The 21779-nt window shown below is 40.9% G+C and overlaps 3 protein-coding genes across 3 annotated transcripts; 2 read left to right on the forward strand and 1 right to left on the reverse strand.

Moving 5' to 3' along the window:
- The first annotated feature begins 1199 nt into the window (after positions 1 to 1199).
- On the forward strand, positions 1200 to 10299 carry LOC121805933 (protein HOMOLOG OF MAMMALIAN LYST-INTERACTING PROTEIN 5-like). Its single transcript, XM_042205986.1, has 6 exons — positions 1200 to 1379; positions 1455 to 1555; positions 7432 to 7541; positions 8852 to 8927; positions 9046 to 9168; positions 9466 to 10299. The coding sequence occupies exons 1-6, from the start codon at positions 1286 to 1288 to the stop codon at positions 10093 to 10095; spliced, it is 1134 nt and encodes a 377-aa protein (XP_042061920.1). The 5' UTR covers positions 1200 to 1285; the 3' UTR covers positions 10096 to 10299.
- A 437-nt stretch (positions 10300 to 10736) lies between these two features.
- Positions 10737 to 13596, reverse strand: LOC121805489 (syntaxin-51-like). Its single transcript, XM_042205363.1, has 6 exons — positions 13328 to 13596; positions 12567 to 12787; positions 11879 to 12084; positions 11699 to 11799; positions 11571 to 11615; positions 10737 to 11023 (listed from the first exon to the last, which is right to left on the reverse strand). The coding sequence occupies exons 2-6, from the start codon at positions 12782 to 12784 to the stop codon at positions 10892 to 10894; spliced, it is 702 nt and encodes a 233-aa protein (XP_042061297.1). The 5' UTR covers positions 12785 to 12787; positions 13328 to 13596; the 3' UTR covers positions 10737 to 10891.
- A 6665-nt stretch (positions 13597 to 20261) lies between these two features.
- Positions 20262 to 21357, forward strand: LOC121803799 (serine/threonine-protein phosphatase PP-X isozyme 2-like). Its single transcript, XM_042203403.1, has 5 exons — positions 20262 to 20317; positions 20525 to 20600; positions 20679 to 20947; positions 21011 to 21089; positions 21307 to 21357. Exons 1-5 carry the CDS (start codon positions 20262 to 20264, stop codon positions 21355 to 21357), a joined length of 531 nt encoding a protein of 176 aa, XP_042059337.1.
- The last annotated feature ends 422 nt before the right edge of the window (positions 21358 to 21779 follow it).

Consider the following 21779-nt stretch of genomic DNA (forward strand, 5'->3'; position numbering starts at 1 on the left):
TACTATATTTTCATATTTTGAATTTTAGAGTACCACCGAGATGGTATAATGTGATAAAGATTTGAGGCAGAAAGAAAATGAAAAAAAAGAAAGGAGGGAAATTATATAGATAGGAATGAAAAAGTATTGCGAAAATAAATCTAGGAGATATACTACACTATTAACCCTCCTATGATACGTATACGGTCGGTATACTAGTATCATTTGTGATTTATTAGAGCATCCGCAGTGGTGGAATTTGTCCGGCCGTGCCAGCGGCAAGGACACCCCTGTCCGCCGCTGTGCTCTTGCTGCTGGCACGGCTAAGAGCACGTCCGTGATAGCAAGCAGGACGACGTGGCGTATTTCTATTGGCCGTTGACATTTTTTTTCTTTTTAAAAAAAAATATCGAAAATAATACCAAAAATTAAAAAATATATATTTTCGGATTCCCAAAAATATAGCCGTTTTATTACCGTTTTTTTTAAAAAATTTGAAATTTTTTTAAACAAATTTAATCCCAAAATCATCTATAAATACACATATTCATCATCCATTTGGACGAAATTCGGCCACTTATGAATTTAATTATGTAATTTTTAATTTTTAGGATTTAAATTATGTAGTTTTTAATTTTTAAGACTTTAATTATGAAATTTTTAATTTTTTAGTAATTAGTAATAGTATTTTGAGTATTTTTAATGCATTTTAATATTGTGAAAATGTTTTTATTTAAATTGAATAATAGAATGGTGGGACCCTTGAGCATGTCCTTTCGGAAGAGCACGGATGTGAGTGTTGTGCTGTTACCTAAAAGCAGAGAGTAAAAGTGGGTCCGGACCCACATCCGTGCTCGTTGGCAAGAGCACGGATGTGGATGTTCTTAAATTTGGAAATCAGCGATCCAGATTAAATCTTATGCGAGGTAAAAAATATCAATTGGGTGTATTGTATATCAGTCAATTCAGCGTGTAAAAAATGTTACCCTGATATTACTGGAATTTGATTTTTGTTAGTTACTTATAACTGAATAGTATCTCTTTCTTAAAAAATATCTCAAAATTTTAAAATGTTAACATTATTTACCACAATTAACAAAATATAGTAAACTAAAATGCGAATAAATTTTTTGTATTCGAATTAAGATAAAATATGAATAATTTAATTGCCCAAATATTTACGGATTTACCAATCACAATTTAAATGCGAATTTGAAAAATTGGTTGTGTGGAGTTCGAGATTACAAAGGGTCAGGGAAAGTAAGAAAAAGAAATTCAAAAATTCCGTCTGCTCTGCCGCTTTCCGATGACGACCGAGATTGAACCGGCGAAGCTGCTTCTCCCTTACCTTCAACGAGCCGATGAGTTGCAGAAACACGAGCCTCTCGTCGCCTACTATTGTATATACATTTCTCCTTCTAATTAATCCTCCATTTCTATTCATCATTCTGCTTTACCTCTCAATTATCCACCAGGTCGATTGTATGCCATGGACCGAGGGCTCAACATTCCTCAGAAAGAGCGCACCAAGGCTACCAACGCCCTCCTTGTCTCGCTAATGAATCAGCTCGAAAAGGTTTTTTCGGATCAGCTTCTCTTTATTTTTTCAACTAGCCGCTCTCTTACTTAGATTTAAGTAATTTCTAGAAAGGCTTTTGAATTTTGGGTGTTTGGAAATAACGACCACCTTGTCTGATTGCAACAATTTTATTCAAATTTTTTGTGAGTGATGGGGTACGTACTAAACAAGCCCAATAGCAGTGACGGCCCATCAGCCCAAAGCCCAAGGAAGAGTATCAGTTCGGCATTACCAAAGAGTTCGGCCCCAGCCTACAGCTCGGTAAAAGCCGACCAATCAAGCTCTACTCTCAGTTCGGCATTACCAAAGAGTTCGGCCCCAGCCTATAGCTCGGTAAAAGCCGACCAATCAAGCTCTACTCTCAGATTGGCAAAAGCTGCTCGGCAATAGTTCAGCAGTTCGGTCTTAGTATTCAACCGAACTGGAAGATAGTGGACCCATGCAGGATCTCCACGACCTCCACTACTCAATCTATTTAGTGGTGGACCCATGCAGGATCTCATGACCTCCACGACATCCACGATCTAATTAGTGATGATGTAAGCCACGACCTAGTTAGTGATGATGTAAGCCACGACTTAGTTAGTGGTGATGCAAGCCACGATCTTAGTTCAATGTATAAATAGAATTTAGATCAGATAGACAGAGGCCAAGTTCTCTAGAGATCAAATATCAGATAGCAAGTCTGTATTGTAAGCTGTAAACCAGATCAAGCAATACAACTCTGCCCTCCTTTCTTCCCGTGGACGTAGATTTACCTCAGTAAATCGAACCACGTAAATCTCTGTGTCGTGATTTATATTTACCAGCATTCATCACCATCAAAAACTCGCCTGATCCATCACTGGCGCCGTCTGTGGGAAACAGAGAACCAAATTTGTGATAAAGCGAGTTTTTGATCCTCTTCTACCAAAAAAAAAAAAAATGCATACCAGATCGCGTAATACCCATACTTCCGTCCGTGAGGAATGTGAGGAAGCTAGTCCAGCAGCCCGTAGGCCTGGAAAGCAGCCTCGTGAGAAATCTGTCTCCAGTCCTCACGGTGAAGGAACAAGCCACTCCAGAAGTCGTTGCACCGAGTCTTCCCAGCAGCCCGATTTGAACGAGGCTGTCAAGTTGTTTTTGGCCGAGAAGCAGGATGAATTCTTAACATTCCTGCAAACAGGCCAAAAGCCGGAGACGAAAACAGTGGATTCTCCCTCCTCATCCAGACATGAAAGTCACTACCGCAGTAGTGCCGTGTCTTCCAGGAAGAAGAATCCTCAACCCCGACATGTTCCTGTTCCTCCTCGGTACCGGAATCACAGGAGAACTCCATCTCCTCCATACCGAACAGATGTCGGGTTCGCCATGTACGGAGCATTGAAGACTCCGTTCTCGGACGATATCACCCGAACTCCCTTGCCACAGAACTACCGAACTCCGTCGATGACTTATGACGGGTTAGAGAATCCTCATGACTTCCTGGGACGCTATCAGTATAACATGGCGAACCAGGGTCTCAATGAGGTCCATATGTGCAAGCTGTTTCCCGAGCTACTTATCGGGAACGCAAGAAGGTGGTTCGATAGCCTCCCCCAAGGCAGCATTAGATCTTACCGAGATCTAATGGATGCTTTCCACAGGAGGTTCTTTCAGAAAGCGGAAGCCCGAATCACTTCGGCTCAGCTGCTTTCTATACGTCAGGGTCGCGACGAAAAGATCAGCGACTTTATGACGAGATTCCACAAGGAATGCCTACAAGTAGATGATCTCAATGATCTACTTGTCATTTCGGCATTCCAAAATGGAATCCTGCCCGGAGCTCTCTACAGAAAGCTCGTGGAATGCAGTCCGCAAACAGCTCAAGAGATGTGGGACATTGCGGACCAGTTCTCCCGTGCCGATGAGGCAGACCGTCGCAAACGGTCTTTAGACAGCTCATCCCGAGGAGACAGGAGGAAGCCCGATCATAGCGATCAGGGACATCCTCGCCGAACTCCTTTTGGCGATCAGGGACATCCTCGCCGAACTCCTTTTGAAAGGATTCAAAGGACTCCGGTGCAAGACAGATTGGGACCACGTCTCAATCCTGAGAAACCACCCGCTCAGTTCGTACCATTGAACAAGTCGAGAGCGGAAATTTTCGAACTGCATTCTGATATGTTCGAAAAACCAAAGCGGATGACGAAATCGGCCGCGCGTCGACCTCAGGATCAATATTGCTCCTTCCATCAAGACCACGGTCACGATACCGAGGAGTGCCGACATTTGGCTGCAGGTATTGATGTTCTTGTGAAAGCAGGGACGTTAAAAAAATACCAAAGCAAGCAGCCGAAAAAGAACAAGAAACAGAGAGGTGCGAACTGCGCTCCTCAGGATCCGAAAAGGCAACAGGATCCCGAAGACGATGACGAGCCGCAATATGATGGAGTAATCCTGACTATTGACGCTCTCCCAGCCGGGAAGACTAAATCGTCCCTGAAGTCAGAGCGCAGAGGCTTCAATCGAGAGGAGCCAACGCATAAAAGACTAAAGCAGGACGAAGTGATTACATTTTCAGATGCAGATCCCGTCCCGGCCATCTCTCCTCATCAAGACGCTATTGTCATCCAAGCCGGAGTGGCAAACAAACTGATCCACAGAGTGTTTGTGGATACAGGAGCGTCTGTCAGCATTCTTTTTAAAGAATGTTTCGATAAACTAGAAGTGGATCCAGCTCGGCTCAGTCCGGCTCCACTTCCTCTGAAAAGTTTCGCCCAGGAGGATACCCGCCCTGAAGGTATTATCAGCCTTCCGATCACGGTGGGAAAAGCGCCTACAAGCTCCAGTACGATGATCGAATTCTTTGTGGTAAAAGCTCGGTCCCCGTACAACATCATCCTGGGAAGAGACTGGCTCAACGCAGTTCGGGCCGTTTGCTCTACTTATCACCTCACCATTAAGATCCCCACTAAAGGGGGGATAGCGGTCATCCGAGGTGATCAAAAGAGAGCAAAAGAGTGTCTGCAGATTGCGCTTAAAAGTGCCGAGCAATCAGATCGGCATCATCAAGCATAGCAATCACAGCAGCCGGAGTCAGAGGCAAGCGAAATGACCGAAGTCACACCAGAGCCGAACTCAATGATCGTTCAGTTATACGAAGATGATCCATCCAGAACGGTCAAGATCGGTTTCGCGGGAACGCCTCTACTCCGGGAAAAGACCATCCAGCTCCTCAAGGAGTACAAAGATGTCTTTGCATGGTCTCCGTTGGATATGACCGGAGTGCCCCCTGAGGTAATCATTCATCGGTTAAATATTGATCCTTCGGTCCGGCCTATAAAACAGAAGCAAAGACTCTTTGCGGCAGAAAGAAATCAAGTCATCCATGACGAAGTCCGCCAATTACTGAAAGCGGATGTATTATTCGAGGTGAAATATCCCTCTTGGGTGGCCAATCCTGTGATGATCAAGAAAAAAGAAGGAGGATGGCGGATGTGCATAGATTTTACCGATCTAAACAAGCACTGTCCTAAAGATTGCTATCCCCTTCCGAACATAGATAAAAAAGTAGAAGCTTTGATCGGCTTCGAAATTTTCTGTTTTCTTGATTTATACAAAGGCTACCACCAAGTCTTAATGGATGAGAATGATGCTCCAAAAACGGCTTTCATTACTGACTTCGGCATCTTTGCTTATAAAAAGATGCCGTTCGGTTTAAAGAATGCCGGAGCCACATATCAAAGGATGGTAGATAAGCTTTTTCGGCATTTGATCGGAAAAGAGGTTGAAGTGTATGTTGACGACATAGTCGTTAAAAGCAGAAGCACTTCGGAGTACGAAGACAATCTCAAGTCCACTCTCGACGTGCTCCGAAAAGCCAACCTCAAACTCAACCCTCAAAAATGTACCTTTTTGGTAGATTCGGGAAAGTTTCTAGGTTGTTGGGTTTCAAAGGAAGGACTCAGGGCAAATCCGCTAAAAGTTCAAGTTGTTCAGAACATGGCAATGCCGAAGTCCATACATGATGTGCAAAGGCTAACTGGATGTCTAGCCGCACTGAATAGATTCCTTTCCCAAGCAGCCGAAAAGCAAATGCCATTCTTCAATGTGTTGAAAAAGGCACCAAAGTTTGAGTGGGGAGTCGAGCAGAAAAAGGCTTTTGACGAGCTCAAAAGTTATTTAGCCGAGCTTCCTATTCTCTCTGCTCCAACAGATGCCGAAGTGATATTCTTATACTTAGCGGCATCAGATCAGACCATTAGCGCGGTGCTTGTACGAGAAGAAGGCCTAAAGCAGCTTCCCATCTACTTTACAAGCCGAGCATTAAGAGGTCCAGAAACAAGGTATCAACCTCTGGAAAAAATTGCTCTGGCATTAGTAAATGCAGCAAGGAGACTGCGGTCATATTTCTATGCTCACAAGGTATGCGTCTTAACCGATCTTCCACTTCGGCAAGTTTTGACCAAGCCAGAAGCATCAGGCAGAATCGCCAAATGGGCCATAGAGTTGGGAGAACACTCAATCGAATACCTACCTCGGAAAGCCATCAAGGGACAAGCCTTGACAGATTTTCTTGCAGAGGCAAAGTTCGATCAAGCAATCCCTGTCATTGCCGAACAGAAAAATTCTGCCAATGCCGAACTAGCACAGCCCCTGGAATCCGAAGTAGAGCCACCAGATTGCTGGAGCGGATTCGTAGATGGAGCTTCGAATAAAACGGGAAGTGGAGCTGGTATTCTACTTATCGCTCCCGACGGACACGAGGTAACTTATTCACCTTTTCAGGATTCAACGGCCGGATTTTACTGTCGCATTTAATGCAGTCACGCGCAAGGCACGTCCCCTGACGTCAACCTCCCCCGTACCTTTATCCAGAATGCCGAAGTGACTCGCTTCGCCGAAGTGATTCACTTCGCTTTTCGGGGGGGTAGTGATGGGGTACGTACTAAACAAGCCCAATAGCAGTGACGGCCCATCAGCCCAAAGCCCAAGGAAGAGTATCAGTTCGGCATTACCAAAGAGTTCGGCCCCAGCCTACAGCTCGGTAAAAGCCGACCAATCAAGCTCTACTCTCAGTTCGGCATTACCAAAGAGTTCGGCCCCAGCCTATAGCTCGGTAAAAGCCGACCAATCAAGCTCTACTCTCAGATTGGCAAAAGCTGCTCGGCAATAGTTCAGCAGTTCGGTCTCAGTATTCAACCGAACTGGAAGATAGTGGACCCATGCAGGATCTCCACGACCTCCACTACTCAATCTATTTAGTGGTGGACCCATGCAGGATCTCATGACCTCCACGACATCCACGATCTAATTAGTGATGATGTAAGCCACGACCTAGTTAGTGATGATGTAAGCCACGACTTAGTTAGTGGTGATGCAAGCCACGATCTTAGTTCAATGTATAAATAGAACTTAGATCAGATAGACAGAGGCCAAGTTCTCTAGAGATCAAATATCAGATAGCAAGTCTGTATTGTAAGCTGTAAACCAGATCAAGCAATACAACTCTGCCCTCCTTTCTTCCCGTGGACGTAGATTTACCTCAGTAAATCGAACCACGTAAATCTCTGTGTCGTGATTTATATTTACCAGCATTCATCACCATCAAAAACTCGCCTGATCCATCAGTGAGCTTGTGTATTTGTACATGTAGATAGTAGAAACTTCACTAGGTGGAATTCAATTATGCTGCAGATGAACATTTGTTTTTCTGCGTATGCTCATTTGTTATCGATAATTTTTAAATTTTAAGTGATCTGCCTTGCCTATTTGAAACAGCTATACCGAGTTGTTTGGTGCATTTTGATTTTGATATCATGGCATACATATATGATTTATCCAGATCACAACAATTGAGAGGATGCGATGCTTCTTTCTGACTTACCTTTTTCTTTTATATTGTCTCGTAGGACAAGAAGTCAGTTAGTTTGGGACCTGATGACCACCTACATGTGGAAGGATTTGCCTTGAATGTATTTTCCAAGGCAGACAAGCAGGATAGAGCTGGGCGAGCTGATCTGTATGTTACTTCCCTACATCTCTTTAATTAGTTTTTATCTGGTCATGTATTTGATGCCAGTATGGCTTTCAAGAATTCATTTCTTTTTCTCATAAAGGAACGATCCACTAAAATTCTTATGCCTGCAGTACTTGAGTAGTTTTAAAAGTTCTGATGGTGAGTACATGAAGGAGGAACTTGTGTTTGGGAGTGTAGTGATTAGATAGGATTCGCATAAGAATTTGATACACTGTGGGTTTATCAACGCAGGGAGAAATCTGATAAGAGAGCATCCAAATGCCAAACAATGGTATAGTTGTGGTGACATTGCATTGTTGATTAGTTTTAGTTCTTTATTGTGTGCTCAACTTTTAGTTGACGATATAGTATTATTTGGAAGGTAAGGAACTTAACTGGGAGTTATTGTGTCATAGCTAAAACTGTAATTTCATGACATGTTTCTTGGAAATTGGAGAACTGCTGTTAAAAACTAACATGTATTTGCAGATAAGATATCATGTACATCTGGTTTTTAAATTTTCAATCGATTCTTGATGGAGCTAAGGGTACTGCTAAAATTGAATAGGCTTAACTTTTCAGAAGTAAGAACAAATATACACTATTTATAGTGAAACTTTGAAGGAAAGACCAACAACTGTTGTTCCAGGAGTAGTTCTCTCATTTCAAGCAAACTATGCCGGAGATTAAACACTATCCCAGGAACTTTTAACTACCACCCAAAGAATACTACAACTACAGCACCAACTAGAAGTTTTAAACACACATTGCAGGAATAAAACAAATTAAGTAATTAACCATGCTACAAGCAATCAACTACTGCATCTATGTATACTCCCTCTCTTTTATTCTTATTGACCATAAATTCGTCATTCTTCTATATTGCAAAGGAAATCTTTTTCACTTCTTCCTTTTTCGTTATTAATCTTTTCTCGTCCACCCCCTTCCATTTTATTTTTCTGCATTTTATCGGTATAATTGAATGTTGTGAAATCATCTACCTTGTCTGGAAAAAACTGGTGTTATGTCACTCGACTACTCGAGATCAATGTGATTAGTGTCAGTACGTCATTATTATGATATGTTAGTTCTTCCCTAGGCTATGTTTTGCTCATGAAAATTTCAAACATGTTCTTGTTCTGCTGGTGGGTCATCTTCTGAAGATTGTAGGGTTCAGCTCTGTGAGTATATGTTTTCTGAACTATTTTTACTCTGAGATTCATATCAGAACATCTTAACGATGCATAAGTGATTGGTGATTACGTTATTTTAGTCTATATTTCCTAGTTATAAATTATATCCAATTGGTACAGGAATACTGCAAAAACTTTTTATGCTGCGAGCATTTTCTTTGATATCCTGAAGCAGTTTGGTGAAGTTCAGCCTGATGTAAGTTCTCACTAGATGTAAAACATTACATTGATGGTGATATCACTGATATGTAGGATTTTCTGGTTGCTTGAGCATATCTTTGAAGCTTATTTTCATTCATTTGAACTTTTTGCAGCTTGAGCAGAAACACAAGTATGCAACATGGAAAGCAGCTGATATAAGGAAAGCTCTGAGCGAAGGGAGGAAGCCTCTACCAGGTCCTCCTGGTGGTGAACCAGCACCATCGAGCGGTGAATATGTATGATATTTTTTATTACTCAAATTTTATATTATATACTTAAACTGTGCTGTCGCCTGCTGGGGAGTAAGTTTATTGATCAACTTGCTTGGTGAAAGTTTGTACAAAATTAGAGCTGTTTCTATAAATTATGTTGTGCGTTATTCTCATATGATTAATTGGAATAAATAGGCAGAATTTGCCTTTATTTCTTTAGTGTTGTATTCCTTCCCATAAATATCTTAGCAGTCATAGGTTCTGAGTTGATAACTTCACATCTCTTGTGGATTCTAATAGTTTTCACCTTTATTTTCACAGGATCTTGAACCAAGCAGCTCTGTTGATGCCACTCGGCCCAATTCCTCAACAACTGCGCCAGATTCCAGTTCATCACCTCACCAATATGATAAAGCTAATTTGCAGAACTCTAATATCTCACGACAACCTTCAAATATTACTCGTTCTTCTTCCTCAAATTATTCAACCCTGCATCATCACCCTAATGACGACTACCCTTCTGACAACTTTCATCAACCATCTCCATCCAATGGCACTGAGCGTTCCATCCACCCTCAATCATATCATCACCAACCGTTCCAGCCAGATTTTCAGCAGCATTTGCCTCACTCGTACCCAAATTTCCACTCTTACCCTGGCTTTACTGAGAGTACAGCTCCGCCCCACTACCCTTCTTATCATCAAAGCCATAGTGATGCCTATTCCAATTTTCCACCCTCAAACAATGTGAGTGTTTCAGAACCTTCACCAACTGCCAGACCAGAATATGAGTATGACAGAAACTATGAACCTCTGCCTGGGCAAATCGCTGAAGCACAGAAAGCAGCTAGGTTTGCTGTTAGTGCTCTGGCATTCGATGACGTTTTCGTTGCAGTAGATTTCCTTAAGAAATCACTGGAATTGTTGACAAAGCCATCGGCTAGCCACTGATCTGGTGCAGAAATTCAAGTTACTTTAAATGTTTTGATTTCCAGCAGAGCGATCAGTTGTGGTGATTATTTTGTTTTCAACTCATGAAGTGAAGAATGGGATAATTATGTTTGAACAGAACTCTCTAAATTGCTGATGATGGGATTATGGATGCTTTTATGCAAATAGGATTTATGAAATTTCAACATATTGACTCGCTCTTAATGATAACACGTTACTTGGTATTTTGGCTACGGCAGAAACTAAATATCTGGGTAAGCAGAAACTAAGATTAATATTCCAACTCGTGGTTTTACCAAAAAGAGATACTATAAGGTAAGTGTTGATGTGGTATATTACTGTAAATTGTAAAATGTGGTAAAATTACTAGAAAGCTAATAAATTCGTGTATTTTTTTTACATATTTTATAGTCAATAAAAATCAGAATTTGCCCAAATCAGCAACACAAGGTTGAAGGATAAATTGAACTATAGACTTCATCCTTTATGAGTAGAAGTAGCCTTGTTTTCATTGAAAAATTTCCCAAAATGGACATGACACATGACTGAGTTCTAAGGTAAGGCAAAGTATACTTGAAATCAACCAAAAGTTCGTAAGCTGCAAATACCGGTTTTTACATTTACAGTGCAAAGCCTCAAAATCATGGAACCATATACTTGATCACAAATACAAGAACTGTATTCGTTTCAGTCAATACAAACATACAAAGATTTCCACTCAACATAACTTGAACCAACAAATCAGTCATTTTGAAAACAGAAACACACGAAATAAATAATTTGTCTTTTCTCGAATTTACAAATATTTGACTAGCATATATATAACAGCAACCAAACCGACAATCCCTATCACTGATAGAAGCAAACACAAGCAGGAGCAGCCGCCCTTAGTCCGCTTGTTCAATATTGCAAGCCTCTTCTGTACTCGCTGTTCGATTCACAAAAATGAAAACAATGAAAAGATTTTAAACCTTTTTATTTGCAAAATATCAGGGGAGGAAGACAAGTTGAAGGAAGACATAGGTCTACATTTACACATATATAGATTTTTTTAAAACTTATTTAATCATCTAATCCTTCAACTTGCTCAATCTTATCGATCAATCATATCACACAAGCAAACATCCCTTTAGTTTTAAATGTTGAACTTGTTTAAGCATCTATCCTTCAACTACTTAACCTTATCTATCACATATCACATTAGTTAACATCCTGACAGTGGCCAATATTGATGCACCCTGATTTTCGTTTTCTTAAGCACATCCCCGGATCTGGGAAAGTATCATCTAGAATCCTTTAGAAAGCTAGTATTCGCAATATTACGTTGTTTTTTTATGATTATGCTCTCATAATTTAAACTGAGATGAAAGCATTATTTTCAACGTACTACGTTATGCAAATGATTTAATATTAGAGGAAAATCCAAAAACGACCACAGAATTAATAGCAAAAGATGTAGATATACAAATATTCACCTGTAGTCTGGAGTCCGTAACCTCAACATGTTGATCAAGATCATCCTACAAATCAACAGACATGAGATTCATTATCAGATAATAACATTATGACTATAATTTACGAAATCAAACAAAAGAAAACTTACAATTAGTCTTGTATGAAGATCAAGTTCTTCATTCACTGCAAGCGCAATGTGTTTGGTGCTTAAGACTGTCTCCTCCAATTTTTCAAGACCCTCATCTTGCTCTGCAGGGTCATAAGAATATGAATCAAATTTAGAGGGGAAAACCAAATGAAGTAGAAGATAGTAGCTAGAGATACTAGCCTCTCATGACTTGTCTTTGAAGACCAACAACCCCTTGATTGTCAAGGCCACTTATTCGGCTCATTGCATCAGCAGGTTTTATCTCTGGGCCAAGTAAGCTGTCTCTATTAGCAAAGTTTGACATGTTCAATGTGGAAGCCATCTGAGTTACTTTTGATCTCAAATTATTCACCATGTCACGGCGACGATTCATTTCTTTCTCTGTCCTGCAAAAGGAAGAAAGCAGGACCAGAACACATGATGAGAACACATTTACAAGTAATCCAAGAGTCCTTGTAACCCAAGCACGGGAAGTTATACTGTCAGAGCAAGTAACACTAATTCACAAAAGAAGAAAGAAATAAAAAAGAAAGATAAAAACAATTGGGGGCTCATAGAGTTTGCTAAGCCAACTATATCACACTATCCTACCAAGCCAGGAGCCGGAATTGAATTATAGTTGGTATTTTGGCAGTTCATATTCAGACGCAACAGTAGCATAACAAAGATTAGCTGTAGATAACCATTTAGGGCTTGGATTGTGAACTATTACAAGAGATTAAGCCGCAGTTGAAATAAGGGAAGGTAACTAAAATGTGTTTAACCATTGGAATACAAATGCAGAAAGATGAAGATAATTCCAAATTTACTAACTTAATTTGAGTCTTACAATAAGAGATATTTAAGAGAGAGAAATTAAGCAACTTACAGAGATTGCTTTCCATGAAGCTTTTGCAGAAGAGATTGTAGGCTATCCAATCTGGTTCCCAGTATTGTAATTTTCCTCCGTATGGTTGATGCATGCCGCTGTGCTTCTGGTCCAGAAGGTGGCAGTGAACTTCTTTCAGATATCATGTTAGTGATATCATCAGCAAGTCTAACTGCTTCATTATATTCCCTTACCCATGCATCACCCAAAGATGCCATTGTCTGACAAAAGATTACAAACCATTCACAACTGAGTGACCGAAGATGCCAAGTGTTCATACTCATGAAGGTATTGATACTTCAAGAATTTGCAATTCGAATTCTCAGACGTAATTAAAGGAGTACCAAATTACGAGCACACAGCTTCAGAGAGAGCATCAAGGTGGATTAAAGAACAAATCGTGATAACTACCATCTCTTGAATTGAAAACGAAAATTACATTACTAATCAGAGTTATTGACCCGTTCTAACACCAGAAATTCTTAAACCTAATATTGATTAATAAGCTAAATTTCCTGATAAATAGGCCAACTTTAGTCGGGAAAATAGCATCAGCATCTGATGAAGACAACCAATACCTAGTTTATGCAAAAGTCAGAATCCTGACACACAATTAAACATAAAACAGATCTCAAATTAACGCCCCTCAGCCAAAATTAATCGGCAACGCAGCTGAAACACAGGTGATGTGTTCAATTGCAGATACAACACACAAGGTTCAAAAGGCATATCGTAAGAAAATGAAATAGATATCGTTTTACCTTGTGATTAGGATTTGACTCTTTTTGTGGGAGAGAGATTCTGACAGGACTTGCACGAAACCTAGAATAATTTTATGATTTTCTTTCAATAATTTTCAGGGGAAGGGGGGCGAGACGGGCGGCGCCACCGGGTATCGGTCAAAAAAGTCGTACGTCAACCGTCGTCTTCGGCAATTGAATTAACACCACAAATCTACACTTTTATATTCCTCAACTTCTTTCTCCTATACTCCACTTTCTAAGCTTTCGACTTAAACAATAATTCTAAATATAAATACAGTGAAGAGCCAGCATATAAATCCTACAATTTCACACCTTCCATGTATACTTCCATATTTTTTATTTTTTATTTTTTTCTTTTTGATTATCAACCAATATTATAAAATTAAAATAAACAAGTACTTTAAAATACTTAAAAATTTAAATAATTAAAAAATGGACTTTAATGTGCCCCTGCAATTCTACACTTTAGTGAACTTTTATGACCCTCGCACCCAAATCCCAACTTATAGTACAATTGTGGATGTAAGAGCATATTCAACGGGAAATGTATATTTATCTTCTAAAAAAGTTATTATACATTCTTAAAAAGTAAAGAACTCCTAAGAAAGAAATTAAATTAAAAAGGTAAATAAAAATAACTAACTTTTTATCTATTCTATCAAGAGAAGGTAAAGAAATGTATAATACCTCTTCAAATACTCTTTCCAATTAAGCACGAAATTTAATGAAGAAAAGGTAAATATGGTAGTTATTTCTCTTTACATCTCCATTTACCTTTTCTCTTGGAGATACTCTAAGAGAAAAGGTAAATTGAGAAGATATATTTTTCATTTACTTTCTCAAAAAGGTCATTATACCTTTTAAAAAAGTAATTGATTTTATAATATAGATAAATAAAAAAATAACTTTTAATTTTATATTAAATATACAAATTATATATTGAATTTTTATTAATATAATAATTGATAAATTAAAAACTTGAAATTCACTTAAAAATATTTAAATTTCTAAAACATGCATTAAAATTTCATGAAATATCTCAAATATTAGTATTTGATCATGTCTATGATTGAGTTTGACCATATATCTCAAATTTATTATAATTAAATATTTTACATTTTATGAATATAACTAATTTTCATCATTATTTATTGGATTGATCGCATGTGTAATGTAATCGGTAGCAACCCGATTAACCCGATGGGCTAGCCCGAAACCCGAGCTTTTAGGGTTAGGGTTGAACTTTTACAACCCGAAAGAATTCACAACCCGATTGACCCGCAACCCGAGTAGGGCCGGCCCGAAACCCGATGGGTCGGCCCGATTGACATCCCTAATTGTGTCAACAATACGATTATTGTGTTGAGTACTAAAAGTTAAATAAGTGGAGATTCGTGAGTACTTTGGGATTTGTAAAGGTAGAATTTTCTAGGTTTCACCGAGTAAGTGTATATTAAGATAGAAGAGTGAGACCATCCACTACGGGTCTTGCCGGCGTCTCGCGTCCCGTCCCTGAGAGACGGGACCCCGGCGCGACGCGTTGCAGCTCGCCGTCCCGTCCTGCGTCGCGTCCCGTCGAGCCAAGAGACGGGTTGTCTCGCCACGCGCCTAGGCGACGTGGCGCTACCCGACGTCGTGCGTGACGCCCACTCGCCGGCCCGCGAGTGGGCGTCGTCACGTGCTGACGCAATAAATATTTTTTTTTAAAAAAAATCGAATTTTAAAAAAATAAAAAAAAAATAAAAGAAAATTTTTTTTCTAACGGTAATAATACCGTTTTTTTTGTTTTTTAAATTTTTTTTTTGATTTTTAATTAATTTTTTTACTCTATAAATACTCCTAAACCCATCCTCATTTCACACACAACTACACATCTATTCTTCCTATCATCTAAATTTTCTCTCAAATTTTCATATAACAACTCAAGATGTCCGGCGACAGCGACGGCAACTACGGCGGTTCCGGCTCCGGCGGGTGGGATCTCAACGCGTTCGGCGATTGGGAGACCATGATCAACACATTGGGCGGTTCCGGTTCGTCAACGCCGGGGACCCAGGGTTCGGCGACGCCGAATTTTGACCTTGATGCATATGTCCGTCCCTCCGCCCCGCGGTATTCGCAGGGATTATCCCAGATCCGGGAGGATTTTCCCGTTGATCCCACGCCGGGAGTAGGCCGAGGTGGGCGAGGCGGTGGAGGTAGCCGAGGCGGTGTACAACCCCAGGCGGGCGAGGACGAGGAGGAAGAGGAAGAAGATGAAGAGGATCTAGGCCGGCATCCGTACAACAACCTCGAAACGCTGACGGTGTACAACGTCTGGATCACCGTCTCGTACGATCTCATCGTCGGGAATCAACAATCCCGGAAGTGTTTCTGGGAAAAGGTCTGCGAGGTCTACCACCAGATAAAGCCGAAAGGCTCCCGCAAGCGCAAATTTAAAATGCTTCGTTCTCACTTTGACCGAGTCGACCGACAGGTCAAAAAATTTTGCGGCATCTACTCGGCCGAAGAGGCGCGCTACCAAAGCGGCGCCACGGCAACCGACATTTTGACGTCCGCTTTGCGCGCCTACTACCAGGACGAACGTCATCAATTCAGATTTGTTGATGTTTGGCAGGCCGTCAAGGACGAGGAACGGTGGGCCGGCGGTTTCCGCTTCAGCTCGGGCTCAACCTCGAAGCGCACGAAGCATACGGCGAGTGGCCAATACTCGTCTGGTGGTGACACCGCTGAGGGCATCAGCCAACCTGAGGCTGAATCCCAGGAGTTTGCGGGTACGGTCGGCGATGCTGGAGGATCCGCGAGTGGGCGCCGTCGGCCGCAAGGGACGAAGGCGGCGAAAGCGGCTAGAGCAAGGAAGGGCCGAGGCGAATCAAGCCAGCCGGCCTCGGGATCGGGCTCGCGGGGAGGCTCGGACACACTTATGGTGGCGTACATGACCGCCACAATGGCGGACACTTCCCCCTTCACAATCCGCCCTTCCCATCGCCCTTCCCACTAGGACTTCCCGCAATAAAAAAAATCACAAATTCACAAATATACGTAACAGAATTATAATTTTGACACGGAATACGGGAAAATTGCAAATGCTTCATTAAAAAAAATTACATAAAAAAAAGAAAAAAATTACATAATAAAAAAGAAAAAAATACATAATAAAATTTTTGACTCGGCTCACTCCTCGTCGTCCGTGCCGCCCTCGCCGTCGCCCGTGCCGCCCCCGTCGTCCCCGCCGCTAATCTCGGCGCCATCATCTCCAATGGGTGGCATACCCAAATCGCGCCGACATCCATCGATGACATCCTTCAACATCCTTTTGTACACAGGATCTGTCGTGCTATGCCACCTATGCATGGTCCGGACCAAGCTAGTCGTTATCTGCGAGCGGGCGAGACGGTCGTATTCTTCTGGGGGAGCAGGTGCCTCCGATTGGACCTCGAACGACCCGCTCCAGTTCGGCGGGAAACGTCGGAGTCAGCGACTCGCTCGTGCCGGGGGAGGTTCTGTCGTTCTCCATTAAGTAGAAATGAAATTTGTAGTAAAAGAAGAGAGAAACTTGTTAACACAAGTGGTGTGAATGAAATGAAGTGCAACGAGCCGTATATATAGAGTTTTTTATAAAAAAAAATTTAATGTCGGACGTCCGCCCGCCCGTCGCCCGCACGTCCGAGGACATCCGACGTCCTTACGAGACGTCCGTATCCTACCTTCCACGCCACAATGGCGGACGTCCCGGTCGCCCGTCGCGGATGTCCGACCAGACGTCCGCCATTAGAGATGCTCTAAGGAACCAGCTGAACCACCCACTCAAAAAGTACGAATAAATTACAATTTGGAAACACCCTAAATAAATAAGGGATGAAAGGCTGGTAAAATTAATTTTCATGTACCCCAGATGACATGGGTAGGTAACTAAAATAATAAATAAAGTAGACTTCTGCACCTTGCCTTTTATATATAAGGGTATCGACTATAAGGCGGACACGCTCAATAGCCCCGCCTTAGTTTTTGTCCATAGCTCCAATTTTGTTGTTTATAGCCCCAAAATTCAATTTCCGCCACTATAGTGGACACCTTCAATAGCCCTCAAATTTTATAATTAATTTTCATTTTTAAATATTTTTAGTTTCAATCAAGTGTAATTTAAATAATCGCATTGTAAATAACTAGAATATGAGGTAATTAGGGCCGAATATTCGTTGTATTGCAAACTGGTAAAATTATACAACGAATAATTAAAATAAAATACAACTACAAAACTTCCGCATATCCGCCAAAGCCCGACGGCTGAGAAGCATATCCGCCAAAACCCGATGGCTGCGAAGGATAGGCCGAGGGGTTTGATGGATTGCTGCCATATCCCGATTCCTGAGAGTCGGGTGATTCGTCGTCTCCTCGGTCCATTTTTTAGAGAGCGATTGTGTAGATAGTGAGTGGATGGATTTTGTGAAAATGGTGAAAAATAGGTGGTGGGGAGTGGTATTTATAGAGGAAAAAACAAAAAAAAAAATTTGAAAATCCCGCCGCATGCGCCGCGGCGGATGTCCACACCGTCACCGGGGCGGACAACCTCGCCACTATAGCCCGCCCGCCGACATAGCCGCGTCCACTCCATAGTGGACACCCTAATAGTTGGGCATTATCACTGTGGTTGCATCTGTTTCCCCTTTGCAATCAGCTCACCATTGCCAAATGAGAATTGTCTTGGTTAAATGGCATAAATGATATTCCTAAAACGCTGGCTGGAGTTCTCACCTAAGTAAAAATTTGGGACTTATTTCAATCTGGAAAATACTTTAGACTTAATGCTTCTAAACTTTTAAAAGGGGAATGATTTGTGGATTCTTCGGACTTAATTAAGCATCTTAAGAAACATATAGGCCAAAGCCTTTTCCATCTAGATATGCATACAACTATAATCATTAAAGTAATCACCTACTAAATTAGAGTAGTAAATTACAAATCCTAGAAGGATGGGAAAAGTCAATACCCATATAAACTGACTTCAGATGCATTCCATGACAGAGGTGGGCCTTGTGATTTTATGCTCGCAAACCATACCAGTTTCACATATTTGGGGTAGTTGATATTTCTTCTAGGAAAAGGTGGAAAATCTGATTTCAAGCTGTGTTTATTAGATTTAGACATCCAAAACCCACTGTAAATTAGTATGACTTCTCCCATGCCGCTCAGATGGAAGGAAAGTTAGTAATCAATCCCTCTATATTTTGTCTTTCATGGTAAGCCACTTTCATGGGTGGTTGAATCTTCTTAGGGTTAGAGATCTGCTAGGACTGATTATGTAGTGAGTCAAAGCAGATTTTTGTTTCTTAATCCATGCACCATGAAGAAGCAAGGCAAGGCAAGGCAAGGCAGGGAGGTTGGATAATTAGGTTAGGACTCAAGGTCGGCTTCCCTATATATGGAGTATTTTACATGTAGCCTGTTAATTTAAATGCATAAATTTTTCTGTCCTTAGTATGGTATTTTATGCAATTTTTTTGTAAAAACTAGTAGTCAAGTATTTAATTAATGGTTGAGTATTAAAAAAATAATGCATTTATAAATCATAACATATGATAAAAAAATACACATAAATTAAATTTCAAAAACATATAAATCATAACTTATGATAGCCAGATTTCGGTCTTTTTACCATGTAGAGTCTGGTTGGTAAGGTTCCTCTCTTGGGTACGGTTGGATTGTCATTTATATGGTTTACTATAGTAGAAATTGTGATGCAGAACTTATATACAATAGTTAGAGCATCCACAGTGGTCGGCGGACAAGCAATAGCCCAGCCATGCCACATCAGCAACACTAAATTCCTCCTGACACATCAGCTGGACAAGCAACTGGACAAGCAATAGCTCAGCCACAGCCATGCCACATCATCAGCACTAAAAACAAATAATTAACAATCACACAAAATACGGAATTAAATTCACGACACATATACTGGAAAATTCAACAATTTCATTTAAATTAAAAAAAGGTACATAATTTAACAAAATTACATAATAAAAAAATTACATAATTTACAAAAATTACATAATTAAAAAAAAAACTATCTTCGTGCAGTCCTCCGCGCCCACAACTCTTCAATTAAATCTTTTTGGAGTCGAATATGAGCATCCACTTGGCGCATGTCGGCATGTGCCTGGAGGCGGCCGGCTTCATCGTGAGGTACCCCGCTTCGTACGTTGGGGGCGGCCGCGCCGTGGCTTGGACCGGCTTCATTATCGTCGTTGGCCCAACTAGTCAGTTGTACACCTTCATCTTCGACAATCATGTTGTGCATGATAATACAAGCGTACATTATATCATCAATGCAATCGACATGCCACAAACGCGTTGGACCCCTAACTGCCGCCCATCGAGACTGGAGCACACCAAATGCGCGCTCTACGTCCTTGCGCACCGACTCCTGTCGTGCCGCAAAGTAGGCATTCCTCTCATCTGATGCGCATCGGATCGTCTTCACAAAGAAGGGCAAATCGCGTATATATAGTGTTTCGAAAATTTAAAAAAAATATTTGGTTCGCCGGTTCCTCGCCGATCGGGAGGCTGCAATAGCGGCGAGCCGATCGGCGAGAGAATCGGCGAGCGCCAGGGAATCGGCGTTCCCTCGCCGATTTGGCGCTCGCCGGCTGCAATAGTTCGGCGAGCCGTTCGGTGAGCGCCAAAAATCGGCTAGCCGACCACTGGAGATGCTCTTATATGGACAACTAATTCAAACATCCAACATAAAAATTACTTACAAATAGATTTCCATATGCTTAAAGTTTTAAATAAACACAATTGAAGTGCTGTTTCGAGGTTCCTGAATGATCTAGTTTTTTCAATATTCTTTTATCTTATAACTAGTGACCTATGACATTGATAAAATAATAGTCTTGAACATATACTCCATGATATGTTATTAATAACTATGGTGAAACATGAAATTGAGGATTTCAAATGCCCCCGAGTCTCTTTCCATATAATGTACTCCATGTAAAACTCTTTTATAGACACACTTAAACACAAAAAAGGGTTTTGAATCGGGTTGATGTAGAAAAGGAGAGAAGTTTCTACATCAATTGAAGCTTAAGTTGAAGCTTAAGAACACTGCAAAAAAATTGCACTATTAACTCTTGAATGATTTTTGTGTCTCACTGATGTACTATCATTTATTGTTTATATCTCATGCAGCTTGTCAGCACTCATTGATAATAAAATATTTTGTGTTCATGGTGGTTTGTCTCCTGCGATATCCACATTAGACCAGGTTTGACAGTGCATTTGTCAACTGCCGTCCCCTTATATTTTCTCATTTCTTTATTTGCTAACATTGTTCATGTTCCAGATTCGTACAATAGATCGAAAGCAAGAAGTAGCTCATGAAGGTGCCATGTGTGATCTTCTCTGGGCAGATCCAGAAGACATTGTTGGCGGATGGGGTCTCAGTCCACGCGGTGCAGGTTTTTTATTTGGTGGAAGTGTTGTCACTACATTTAACCACTCAAATAACATTGACTATATATGCCGTGCCCATCAGCTGGTAATGGAAGGTTATAAATGGATGTTTAATGAGCAGATAGTTACAGTCTGGTCAGCTCCAAATTACTGCTACAGGTGCTGATGCTACTAGTCGTAGTTATTTCATTAAATTTTTGTAATGAATCTGTTATGCTGCAGATGTGGAAACATTGCTGCAATTCTTGAGCTAGATGAAAACCTTGAAAAGAAGTTTCGTGTATTTGAAGCAGCTCCGCTGGTATGTGCATTCTTTTATTATATATATTACTTTGTGTTGCCCAAATCTTGCTGGCTGGGTTTTCATGGTTTCCTTCTCTTTGTCTATTCATGGGGTTCGAATTTCGTCGTTCTATAATATTTTGGATACTACATTAACGATTGTTATTTGCAAGTCTGATCTGACTGACCACCTATTGAAACATATCTTGGTTTACAGTTAATGTTGTGATATGCAGGAATCGAGAGGAGCACCGGTGAAGAAGCCTCCTCCTGATTTCTTTTTGTAAGAAAGAGAATTCATTTAAGAGTGGTAATTGTGAATTCTGTGGTGTTGGTAGAACAAGAAGTTTGGCTCGAGCTCCTCGGAATGTTAGTGAAGACGGAACAAGGGGAATGAATTAATTCGTTTTGGTGGTGGGTGAGCTTGCTTAATTCTTTTGTAATTTTTTCACCGAGTCAATTTTTGAGTATAGTGTTGTTCTAGACTTTTGGTACCTCACCATTTTTCTCCTCGTAAAAAAGGAATTAAAAGGAAGGATTTTGATATAGTGAATGGTGCTGAGGCGCTAATTAAGCACAACATTGGAATGCATTGCCTAGTATGAAAATATTTACTCATGAAGGTGGATTGAAGAAAATAGCTCCATTAGGGCATCCGTAATGGAGCTGCAACGAGCGGAGGCTTGGATGTCTTTGCTTCATCTCTGTG

This window comes from Salvia splendens, chromosome 5 (assembly GCF_004379255.2).
Source record: "Salvia splendens isolate huo1 chromosome 5, SspV2, whole genome shotgun sequence".
Taxonomy (NCBI): Eukaryota; Viridiplantae; Streptophyta; class Magnoliopsida; order Lamiales; family Lamiaceae; genus Salvia; species Salvia splendens.